This window comes from Ranitomeya imitator, chromosome 4 (genome assembly GCF_032444005.1).
Source record: "Ranitomeya imitator isolate aRanImi1 chromosome 4, aRanImi1.pri, whole genome shotgun sequence".
NCBI lineage: Eukaryota > Metazoa > Chordata > Amphibia > Anura > Dendrobatidae > Ranitomeya > Ranitomeya imitator.
This window is the reverse complement of record NC_091285.1, coordinates 215,793,611-215,806,346: the sequence shown is the minus strand read 5'-3', so window position 1 is coordinate 215,806,346 and position 12,736 is coordinate 215,793,611. Positions and strand designations below refer to the sequence as shown.

At 42.9% G+C, this 12,736-nt stretch overlaps 1 protein-coding gene across 1 annotated transcript in view; it reads right to left on the bottom strand.

Moving 5' to 3' along the window:
• Positions 1-1,350: 1,350 nt before the first annotated feature.
• Positions 1,351-12,736, bottom strand: part of EPYC (epiphycan) — a 153,992-nt gene continuing 142,606 nt past the window's right edge. The window contains exons 5-7 of the mRNA XM_069764372.1: positions 9,107-9,309; positions 5,926-6,021; positions 1,351-1,882 (exon numbers count right to left, since the gene is read on the bottom strand). Of these exons, the coding sequence (XP_069620473.1) occupies positions 1,712-1,882; positions 5,926-6,021; positions 9,107-9,309 (470 nt within the window). The 3' untranslated portion in view covers positions 1,351-1,711. The remainder of the gene's footprint in view (positions 1,883-5,925; positions 6,022-9,106; positions 9,310-12,736) is intronic.

Genomic DNA, 12,736 nt, shown 5'->3' with positions numbered 1-12,736 from the left:
GATGTTTTTTTCATCTGAGTCTGGTTGTAATAAAAAAAAAATTGGAGGTGCTGCATGAGGTATCACGGCTCCCAGCTAAAAAGGCTTTCTTTCACCACTCCCTTAACCACAAGGTCCTCATTGAAACTTCAATTCAAATCTGTGAACGATGTCCTAGAGCCTGATACCTCATGCATAGCCTATGGATGTCTGTTTCTGTGCCATTATAAAAGCTTCAACTGTTGTTCAATTGATCAGTCAACAACCTGTGTTATTTTCCTTGCATTTTTCTACCAATAGTACTGCATGAAACTGATGTTTGTGCCATATGAGTGTGGCTTGGAAAAAAAAACTGGAGGTATTCCATGAGGTATCAGGGCTCCCAGCTAAGAAGGCTTACAAGGCTCACTTAATCACCAGGTCCTCATTGAAACGTTAATTCTAAGCTGTAAATGCTGGCCCAGAACCTGATACCTCATGCATGGGCAATGCTGCTGTGCCATAAGCAAATTTCTACTGTGGGTCAATCGATGCCACTTTTCATGGTGTCTGTCCCTAATTTTAGCTGTTTATGAAGCTTTTTGTTACCCCTTAAGGTGTTGTATATACACTTTTAGTTTGGCCTCCCATTGAATTTAATGGAGTTCATGTACATTATTCGAACTGTTCAGCAAAAATGTTCGGTGAATGTCTAAATGTTTTGACAACAAGATTTTAAGGGTGTAATTACAATAGTCTCAAAAACCTCTGACAGACCGCATACCTACTTCCTTTTTCCCACTTTTACTTACATAAACCTATACTGGGCCTTTTTTTATACTCTGTTGTTTCCCTGCTTTCATGTTCTACCTGATAGTTTCTGTTCCTCCAGCCTGACATATTTACGACCTTAACCCAGGACCTCTTTCCACCTAATATCTGTGCCCCATTGATCTTCACCCTGCTCTTCTTCTCTCCCCTGTCACACTCTCATTCCATTCACTTCTTTCATGTTCATCACACCTGCTGCTCCTTTTGTGCATGATACCTTTTGTGCTTCCCTCCTTGGTCTACAATATGTAGCTCTGCTACTTTGTGTTCCTAGTCCTGTCATATTGTTTGATGATTCCTCATCTGCACTACTGCAATGTGTCTCCAAAGGCATTCCCTAGTGATTGGGGAATTGGGGCCCCAAAGGTCTAAAATTCTTTTCTGTTTGTGGCCCACACATTTCTGTTGACGGCCCTATTTGTGGCTTTAACTGTTATATTTTAAAGGCAATTAGGCGGGGACCATGGACTAGACTTGAAGGCAACATGCTTCAAACCCTTGCTGCGTGAATATTTTGAAATCAACATGATTATATTGAGACAAAAGAGATCAGCATCAAAGTACAATAAAATAACACAAAACCTTTATGTACATGTTTAGTCCAGCTGTAACATATTTCACATTTACTTAACTTGAATGAAGTAATTTTGCTATTAGGTAGTATATACCAAAAAAAAGACAATTCAAGATTATGTATTTCATTCACAATGTTAGTTAATCAGAAGAGAGTACTTTATGTACATTCTTATGCATATTATTTTCCAGTATTTAGTACATTTAATTTCAAATGTCTTTTAGATTGCATTTTATTTAGGGAAAAACAGTAGAAATTTTAAGTTACATAATATTTTATGTGTTTTATTAATCCAGCTAAATATCTTATTTGTGAGTGATTTATGGAGTTAATATACAGCCTGCTGACTTAAACAAGTCTGCCAACTGGTATACGAGGTAAACACATAAAGGCCTGTGGTGTTCTACTCAGGTTAATAGGATTTCCATCTAGTCTGATGTCTTCAAGAGCTCTTCTGGCGTATGACAAATCCTTCATCTTACAGAAAGTATCTTCATGCATTTCCTGAATGTTGTTATCCTAAAACGATATGGAAAGATACGTAAAATCTTGCAATCATTTTCAACTACAAAGTTGAAATAACAAAGAAATTAAATTAGCACTCCAACATTTATTTTGGATCATAGCTGCGAGGAAGCGAAGTACACTGCAGTATGAGTGAATGGATTTGGCTCAGGTGTTGGCTGTGTTATACAGTCAGCAACTTCTGCAAACAGCAACAGCCAACACTAGCTCAGAGTTCTGCTGTTTAACCATTGAAATGCCATTGTCAGTAACTAGCAGCAACACCACATAAAATGGCTCAACACAATTGTTCCAGCACCCTTCATCCCCTCCACAGTGGGTTGCCATGACATTGGAGAGCATATGGAAGAACCATATGAGTGCCATTTTTCTGATATTATGAAGCTCAAACTGTTGCTTTGCTGCATGGGAGATCAGTAATATTACTTTATTATATAACATTTAAATCATTTTTCTTTTCCCAATTTAAAAAACAGGAAATGTAAGAAATAAAAAAATGAACATATCTAGTATCATTCTGTCCACAGAAGTTAAATCCATCCAAATATAAGATACATAAGTCCATATGGTAAATGTTGTAAGCAGAATAAAAATCAAAACTCCAGATCTTGAGTTTTTTTTAGTTTTGCACATCTTCAAAAAATGCAATAAAAAGCAATCAAAATGTCTCCCAAAATGGTATCAATAAAAAATGATGATTTGCCATGCTAAAAGATAACCCATGAAAAAAAAAGTTACAGGTTTTAGAAAATGGCAACACAAATCAACATTTTTTAATATTTTCAGAATTGAACTGACCAGAAGAATAATGAACACCGTAAACGCTAAACACAAAATATAATTTGTCTCCATTTCACAATAATTGGAATTTTATTTATCTTTTTCAGTTCAAAATAAGAAAAAAACAAATGGTTTCTTTAGAAACTTCATCTCATTCAGCACAAATTAAGCTCTCATACATCTATATTGGCGCAAAAATAAAAAAGGTCTTGGTAGAAGATGAGGAAAAATCTAAAACGCAAAAATGAAAACTGATTTTGGTGAGAATGGGCTTAAGAAAAAAAGCAAAATGGGTCGATTTAAAATGCAGTTTTTATACAGTTTGCAATTTTTAAAGCTAGAGCCAAAAGTACATTCAAAAGGAATAGCAAGTATAAGGAAAAGTCTAATTGTTTAATATTTTGTATCAACTCCTGCATTTGGTTCAAGAAAATTGCATATGTGGTTCCAGTCTAGTGATGAGCAAGTGTACTCGTTGCTCAGGTTTTCCCAAGCATGCTCGGGTGATCTCCGAGTATTTGTAACTGTTCGAAGATTTAGTTATCTTCACCTCAGCTGAATGATTTACGGCTGCTAGACAGGCTGAACACATGTGGGAGTTCCCTAGCAACCAGGCAACCCCCACATGAACTCAGCCTGGCTAGTAGCCGTCAATCATTCAGCTGAGGTGACAAAAACTAAATCTCCGAACACTTACAAATACTCGAAGATCACTCGAGCATGCTCGGGAAAACCCAAGCAACGAATATACTGGCTCATCACTATTCCAGTCCTATCCATATATCATGTGATGTTGTTCACTACTCATGGACAAGCCGTGAGGCTGGGTAGTCAAGAGTTCTGGGATCACAGGGTTCGACAAAAACATAAGGGGTAAGGCTAATGTGGCACCCAAGGAGTCCGATTGCCACAGTGGCATTACCTTCCTCAGGGGGGGTGATGCCATGCCTGGAAGCAAGAGGCATCCCCTTAGCAGGATATACAATCAGCATACAACACCTTCCCTGACTCCTGACCAGAAGGGGGAGTCCTAACACCTGTTTTAGTGGAACTTCCCTATAAATTCTGGCCTGGGGGTGGAGTTAGTCAGTTCAGTGTGAGAGAGCAGACAGTGAAGTAGGAAGTGGCAAGAAGTGAGGAGAATCTGGGGGATAAGAGATGCGACTGAGATCACCCCAAGACTAAGCGCCAAGGACTGGACACCGGAGTCTATGTTTGTGAGGGAACGTCAGGCCCCACAATCAAATCCGGAGGACAGGAGATTGCAGGTCTCCTGGTCCCAGCTGACACCCAAAGGCACAGCAGCACACGAGAGCCCGGAGTCACCACGAGGGAGTGACACCTGGAACAGGCTCAAGCTGCCTGCCATGCAGGTAGTGTTTCACTTAGTGGACAGACTGAGAGAGGGACTTGAGGAGAACTGAAAGCACCAAGGACCCAGAGAACAGTGCAGTAGGAAGGCCTCCAACCCAACCTGGCTAGGGGGACTCTGAATTGCTATCAGGCTGCCCGATTCTCAATCACAAGCTGTGACTTGTGCCCCGGACTGCACCTTCAACCTGGGATTAAAGGTAAAGAAACTGCAACCCTTGTGTCCTCTAATTATTCCCGAAACCTCAGTCCTTGACCCTCTGTCCTGCAAGCCAACGTCCACAATTCCCTTACAGAACTGCACTGGTAGCCCTGGGGTTCCGCTTCACCTGTGGGGAACAGAACCATCCCAGCTGCATCACTATCAACCCCTGTGGTCTCCTTAAGCAGCATCGGCCATTTATTGCTGAACACCACAGGTGTCGTCAGGAACATTACCCTTTCCCTGTACAAACTTTATTCCAATTTCCACCATCATCCATTTTCTATTCTCCTCATCACTTTTATTGTGCGCCCAGGATGATGGACGGGTCACCGCAGCTGTGACTACCCTATTAAGAGCCGTGCGACCCGGTTCCCAGTATCCCATGGCCATAACGGGTTTTGCACAAAGGCTTAGTCGGGTCACAGTCTAAGGTCAGGGTTACAAGAAGGTAGCAAATCAAAACAAAGGCTAGACAAACAAATGGTCAGAGGCAAGGTCCAAGGTCAGGCAGAAATAGATTAGAGACAGAACACTGAGGAACAAGGTAAACATGAACCACTGAGCTAAGGGTACCGTCACACTATACCATTTCGATCGCTACGACGGTACGATTCGTGACGTTCCAGCGATATCGTTACGATATCGCTGTGTCTGACACGCAGCAGCGATCAGGGATCCTGCTGAGAATCGTACGTCGTAGCAGATCGTTTAGAACTTTCTTTCATCGCTGGATCTCCCGCTGTCATCGCTAGATTGGTGTGTGTGACACCGATGTAGCGATCTAGCGATGCGATCCAGCGATGCGTTCGCTTGTAACCAGGGTAAACATCGGGTAACTAAGCGCAGGACCGCGCTTAGTAACCCGATGTTTACCCTGGTTACAAGCGTAAAACTAAAAAAAAAAAAACAGCACATACTTACATTCTGGTGTCCGTCAGGTCCCTTGCTGTCTGCTTCCCGCACTGTGACTGCCGGCCGTAAAGTGAAAGCAGAGCACAGCGGCTGTGCTTTCACTTTCACTTTATGGCCGGCAGTCAGTGAGTGCGGGAAGCAGACGGCAAGGGACCTGACGGACACCAGAATGTAAGTATGTGCTGTTTGTTTTTGTTTAGTTTTACGCTTGTAACCAGGGTAAACATCGGGTTACTAAGCGCGGTCCTGCGCTTAGTTACCCGATGTTTACCCTGGTTACCCAGGGACCTCGGCATCGTCGGTCGCTGGAGAGCTGTCTGTGTGACAGCTCCCCAGTGACCACACTATGATTTACCTACGATCACGGCCAGGTCATATCGCTGGTTGTGATCGTAGGTAAATCGTATAGTGTGACAGTACCCTAAGGCTACAACTGAGAGTAATCAGAGAGATAGACAGACAACTAAATAACCAGGGAATCAATCAAAACAGGAGACACTTGTAGGAAACCCAGCATGCCCCAACCCTGATTGGGTGACTGGACTTTCACTCATAACAGTGACAGCTCAGAACACCTCAGCCTCAAATTGGACGGCTGAGCTGTCTATCATAATATTGACAGCTTATCAAGCCCCTGCCCCCGATTGGACGGCTGAGCTGCCGCTCACCACACTGAATGGAGGAATAATGACATTTTAATTGCCAATGATTAGTTATTTGTAACTACCATGTACAATCATTCAAAGTTGATACAAACTTAATTGGGTACCTGAAGATGAAGAGCCTGCAAGCTATCAGGAAGAGGGAGTGGGATATGGTCTAAGTTGTTGTCATTCAAGTACAAAATATGAAGATCTTTGAGGTCCTGAAAAAAAAAGTTATGAGTTTCCAAAATGCAACATATCTTTTATTTGAAAAATAATTAACAAAATGTTTAATTAAAATAATAAGAAATATGATAATAAAATTCCCCAGTGATTTCATGACATTGAATATGTCATGGGAATGCTAAAGCCTATCAGAGGCCACTGAATGCCTGCAACCTCACACTTTCCTCAGACAGAACTGTTCCAATTTCAGCAGGATTGGCTTTCATGTGTATGTGGTCCCCCAGACTCTCTTCTGAAAGAGATGTTGGGGGAGGTAAGGGTATGTGCACACGTCAGGATTTCTTGCAGAAATTTCCTGAAGAAAACCGGAAATTTTCTGCAAGAAATCTGCATTTTTGGGGTTTTTTTTCCCGTTTTTTTGCGGTTTTTTAAGCATTTTGCAAGCGAAATTAGCTTGCAGAATGCTAAAGTTTTCCAAGCGATCTGTAGCATCGCTTGGAAAACTGGCTGACAGGTTGGTCACACATGTGTTTGACAAGTGTGATCAACTTTTTACTATAGATGCAGCCTATGCAGCATCAATAGTAAAAGATAGAATGTTTAAAAATAATAAAAAAAATAAAAAAAATGGTTATACTTACCTGCAGACAGCCGATCTCCTGAGCGGCGTCCGTTCCTATAGATGGTGTGTGTGAGCAGGACCTTCGATGACGTCGCGGTCACGTGAGCAGTCAAATGAGCGGTCACGCGACCAATCACAAGATGGCGACGTCATCGCAGGTCCTTCACACAGAGCATCTATAGGAATGGAAGAGAGAGCATGCACCGATAAGAGGCGGGAAGACTCCGGGGCCATCAGAGGGTGAGTATATCACTATTTTTTATTTTAATTCTTTTTTTTTTACCAATTATATGGTGCCCAGTCCGTGGAGGAGAGTCTCCTCTCCTCCACCCTGGGTACCAACCGCACATAATCTGCTTACTTCCCGCATGGTGTGCACAGCCCCATGTGGAAAGTAAGCAGATCAATGCATTCCTAGGTGTGCGGAATCCCCGCAATTCCGCAAATTTAATGAACATGTTGATTTTTTTTCCGCAATGCGATTTTTTCGCGTAAAAAACAACAACATTTGCACAAGAAATGCGGAATACACTTTAAATAATAGGAGGCATATGTATGCGTTTTTTTCACGTTTTTTTTCGCGTTTTTATAGCGAAAAAACTCGAAAAATACTGAACGTGTGTACATGGCCTAAGAATCTAGTCTATTGAATATCAAAGGCCAATCTTTTTGTTTGGGATTGAGATAAGCCTCTGATAGAGGTTTTCTTATAGAGAACACAAAAATGTTCAGCCAAGCTGAGCCTTTCTGTCTATGGGGGAGTCAGGAGAGATAGCTGTTAACTATATGTTTGTTCAGGAGACAACAATTTAATGTGCATGGCCAGCTTAGGACTCCACCAAGATGAAATAATTCAACCATGTACATAAGAATCTTTCATTTGACTAACAGTTAAGTGCTGATGGTATTGATCTACTGATCCAAAAATTGCCTGCACAATTAAGATTGATTAAGATGGAGATTGAAATAGAAGAATGAAACTGACGATTTCAACATATTTCAACAAGATAGCTGCCCAATTTTATAAAATCGAACTTGTTTGAATGATATAATATCAAATTTGCATATATTTGTTTCCAAACAAATTGGATATGTTATTTGTATAAAGAGAATTAGGCACTAGTTGCTGAAAATAAGCAATGTTCACTGGTTCACACCTCAATATGCCTCAGGATCTCTGTAGGGTGGCCACACAGATAACTGTTGTGAATTCTGTGGCTGAATTCACTCCTGTGGTCACAAGTGGTACTGCAGCTTCTGAGCTTCCTCCCTCAGGTGTTCTGGTGAGCTCGTTAACTGCTTCATTACTTAACTCCGCCTGATGCTGCTATCCTTGCTCCTTGTCAATGTTTCAGTGTTGGATCTGAGCTTCTCCTGATTGTTCCTGTGACCTGCTGCTCTGTATAAGCTAAGTGCTTTTTGCTTTTTTGTTGCTTTTTTCTGTCCAGCTTGTCTTTTGTTTTGCTGGAAGCTCTGAGACGCAAAGGGTGTACCGCCGTGCCGTTAGTTCGGCACGGTGGGTTTTTTTTGCCCCCTTTGCGTGGTTTTGCTTTAGGGTTTTTTGTAGACTGCAAAGTTCGCTTTACTGTCCTCGCTCTGTCCTAGAATATCGGGCCCCACTTTGCTGAATCTATTTCATCCCTACGTTTTGTCTTTTCATCTTACTCACAGTCATTATATGTGGGGGGCTGCCTTTTCCTTTGGGGAATTTCTCTGGGGCAAGTCAGGCCTATTTTTCTATCTTCAGGCTAGCTAGTTTCTTAGGCTGTGCCGAGTTGCCTAGGTAGTTGTTAGGCGCAATCCACAGCCGCTTTTAGTTGTGTTTAGGATAGGATCAGGTGTGCAGTCTACAGAGTTTCCACGTCTCAGAGCTCGTTCTTGTATTTTTGGGTATTTGTCAGATCACTGTGTGCGCTCTGATCGCTAAGCACACTGTGTTTCTGGATTGCCTTCATAACACCTGTCATTAGCAAACATAACAGATAACATCAAGTTAAATCATAGGAAATTGAAACAATTGGAGCATTCACCAAGATCCTTCTTGATGTGCAATTTTATTCCATGGTAAAACATGACATCAAAGCATATTAAAGTGCGGAGTGCAGGTGGCAGGGGAGCTATGCTAACCGTAGTAGAGAAACGGTCATAGCCTGTCAGGCTCTCTCCTTAGCATAGCTCCCTTGCTACCTGGACTCCGCACTTCAATATGGTTGGATGTCACATTTTACCATGGAATAAAATTGCACATCAAGAACGATCTTGTTGAGTGCTACAATTCTTTCAATGTCTTATTATTTAAATTGGATATGCTAACCAGGTCAAGGGCCTTATGCTGTGCTCTTTTAAAAATATCATGTGTATAAGCCAAATGTATGCCAAAAAGACCAATAAAAGTGCAAGATGCCTAAAAATTGGGGACATTTCAAAATACATACTCAAACATTCACTCCCATTATAGTGTGAACCTAGCCTGTTCTTGATTGAATGTATCTACATACTTTGAATGCCTCTTGTTTAATTCCTTTGCGTCCAAGTCTATTCTTGCTGACATCAATGAAGTTAAGAGAGTTTGGCAGTTCTGGAAGCTGTCTTATCCTATTATCCAAAAGTGAGAGCTCATTAAGCTGTGAAAGGCTCATGAATGCATCTTCATCAATTTCTGATATGATATTTGAAGTCAGATCAATCTTCTGTAATTTGTCTGAAAGATGAAAGAAAAGCTTAGTTATGACTGAAGTAAAAAAGTAGCTTCTACAACGAGCTTAATAATTAGAAATTGTATTATGTAAGACAAAGCAAAAGCATAAATATCATAAAATTAAAATTCACTTGTAACATTTTCTTAACTTGAGGTATATAGCAAGATGAAGAAAGATATTTTAATGTAGAAAATTTGACACCTAATTTCTGTGGCTTGAATTTGGTTCACATTGGAATTTTTTTGAAAGCATAGAAATCCAACAAGTTTTTAAAGAAAAAATGCACTTCAGGAAATTAAGTTTTGGAATTTTTTTGTTTGTTTGTTTTTTTGCAGCATATCCTAAGGCAGTATTGTTGAGGTTTTTATCCAAACTGTGTTTTGCAGACGTTTGACTTGACAGTGTAAAGTCAAGGGTGAATTCCATGATTCCATGAGTAATGGACCTCTAAGAAAGCAAAAGAAAAGTCAAAGATGCTATAGGATTTTTACAGGATGAAGAGAGAGTAGTAGTCAAAAATGATGCTGAGAACGACAAACTTTTTGAACTTTTACATTTCTATTTTGTATCTGTGTTCTCCATGAAAGCAAATGTCACATCAACTGACCTTCACTGTGCTACAGAAGGAATAAAAAAAATCCACACTATGTATAAGGGTTCATACTCACCTGCGAGAAACTTGGATGAGTCTTGCATGTTAATACCCGGCACTGCACCCGGCACTCAGATTGGAGCGTGCAGCCGCACAGGAATACATGCAGCCGCACGCTCCACTCCTGAGTGCCAACAGCAGCGCCAGGTATTAACATGCGAGACTCATCGGAGTTTCTCGCAGGTGAGTATGAGCCCTAAACAGAGAGATGGTAAGTAAACACTTAGTTATTAAAAATGAATTTAAATACTACTGGTCCAGATGAATTACATCTAAGGGAACTATGCAAATTGTCTCTTCAGAGGTAAAGATGACTAGAACCTCTGACCGTGATCAAAGAAGTATCGTTTCTCCTTGCGGAGAGTGACATGTTAAGCATGCCGAGATGAGGAGACTTAAAGCCGCAATGCTCCTCTGGGAAATATGCAAATTGTTGCTTCAGTGAGGAAGAGGACTAGAACTCTAGTGCCACCTATTGGAAGTCTCCTTCCCTGACATGCTTAACATGTCGCTCTCCACAAAGAGAAACAATACTTCTTGGATCCCTGTCAGATGCCTCTCACACAGCCAAATCAGATCTCACACTTTGCACTGACAAGGGGGCAGTACCCCGAAACACAGAGTCTGCAAATTGAAATTTTGGTTTGGTATTATCCTAAGTCATGTGACAAGGCTCGTTAAAGGGTCAACATTAACTGTTAGGATTGCTACTTCCAATAGATGGGGGTCGAAAGCACTGAAAGTAACTGTGTGCCAGGTCCGGAACTAGAGAAGCTGCATACCCTGTTCCCAGAGGGAAGCCTGAGTGAGCCGGACCTTGCCCTACGGACCTTGCCCTATAGCCTGGGGGAAGCGCTAGTGGGAGGGACCTTCCTGCTGTCTCAGGAAGATGGAGAAAGAAGAGGAGAAAGCGTGCGCAGTCAGGGGAGCCCCAAGGACCAGTATACCACTGGGGACAATATTGAGTAACCTACCTAAGTTTACAGGGGACATCATTCTGCTATGGAGCTGGCCAGAGTGAGTCAGGAGTATGTTGAGGATGTATCCCACTACCCCCATAATGGAGGCAGAGATTGCATTGATGGCTCTGGATGGAGAGGCTAGGATCTCTGCTATGTTACGGCATCCTTATGAGCGCGACACCTTTAATAAGGTGCTACAAATCCTAGAAAAGATGCATGGACCCCACAGATGTAGGAGAATTGCGCGCAAGTCTATTTAGCTGTATTCAAAGGGAGGGGGAGACCGTGACTCAATAAATGATCGTGCTGCAGAAAATTCATGCTGCAATTATCAAGCGAGATATGTAGTTTTTCGAGACCAGTTGGTGACAGGCCTTAGATATGCACTGCTAGGACAAGCTTTGTGTAAGCGCCTGCGAGCTAATCTGTGCATGACTTTTGCAGACATTGGGGTAGATGCACGCAGGAGCAGGGGACTGCAGCCTTGACAGGGATGGTCAGGAACCACAAAGTACCTTCCATGAATGAGGAAGAGCCGGAGTGGTCCCGTGAATTACGGCAGGGAATGCAGAAAATATGGGAAGAAATTGAGAGCTTGAAGGAAGCCCTTGCTGCCACCTTGGAGTTCAATGCCATACCCCGAGGTAACTCACGTCAACAGGTGAAAGAGGTTAGAGGAGAGGTGCGGAGCATAAAGACAGCTTCAGCAGCAGCTTCCTAATTATCCTTATCAGGGGGAGAGGAGCGAAAGGCAGAGGAGGTATGCTTCCCATAGAGGACGACGATCCCGACCAAAGCATGCACCAGACAGGCGCAGAAGTGGGTGTTGGACGTGTGGTAGACTGGGACACCTTTCCAGAAATTGCTCTACCCAAGACAGACAACGGATAAGATTCCCTCACCCCTCCGAAGATCCTGCTAATTAGAGAGAACTCTGCCCCAGGGAGAAATGCTACGGCGAGAAGAGAGGGGCCGAACCCGAGCCAGACAGAGCCACGAAGTGAGGGAGAAGACATTGACTGTCTACAGTGAGATGTCTGCGCTGGTCAGGAGCATGGAGGTGAGTCTGGCGAAACTCCAAATTGGATCCAAAGGCCCCATCTGTGAGGTACAACCCAAAGGGGAAGAAGGGACGCTTACCCGAGTAGTCCATCAAAGTATAGCGCTACCTTGCCTGCTACAAGATCCTGAAGAAGGATAAAAAGGAATAAGGAATAAGGATAAAAAAGAAGAGCACAGACAGGAGGTAAGTTTGGCGTGAATGCGAGCATCGCGCAGAGCAGTGAGCGACATGCTCTGCCTCCCCTGCCCTCACCACAGAGTACTGACGCAGTGACAGGTGGAAGAGAGAGAGCCCCTTTTGCCTGCAGAGTGACCTCTGCAGAACAGTACAGAGCCGTGCACACAGAGCAGACCAGAAGGACAGGGATTGCTGTGCTGAGGGGAGCTGTGTCTCTAGCAACAGCAGCAGCAGTCAGAGAGAGGAGTGCTCCCTCTGGGGTTGTACCAGCATCGTGCAGACCAGCATCTCCTGCCATTAGCAGTGGCAATTAAAGAGGGAGAGTGATGTATAGTGTGTGCCTGATGGCTACAGAGAGAGGTGCAGTGTACCGGTGACTACTAGAAAGCAAGGCGCCAAACGCACAGTGTCTGTGATTATGACACACGTGCCCCATAAGAGTGACCGGGGATAGGACAGACCCTTGCATCCTGACTGTGCCATTATAGATTTGCCGAGCCACATTGGGCTCATACAGGACTGTGGCCCGTACCCTTATCAGACACTACAGCGGGGACCAGTGAGTGCTTCGGTCT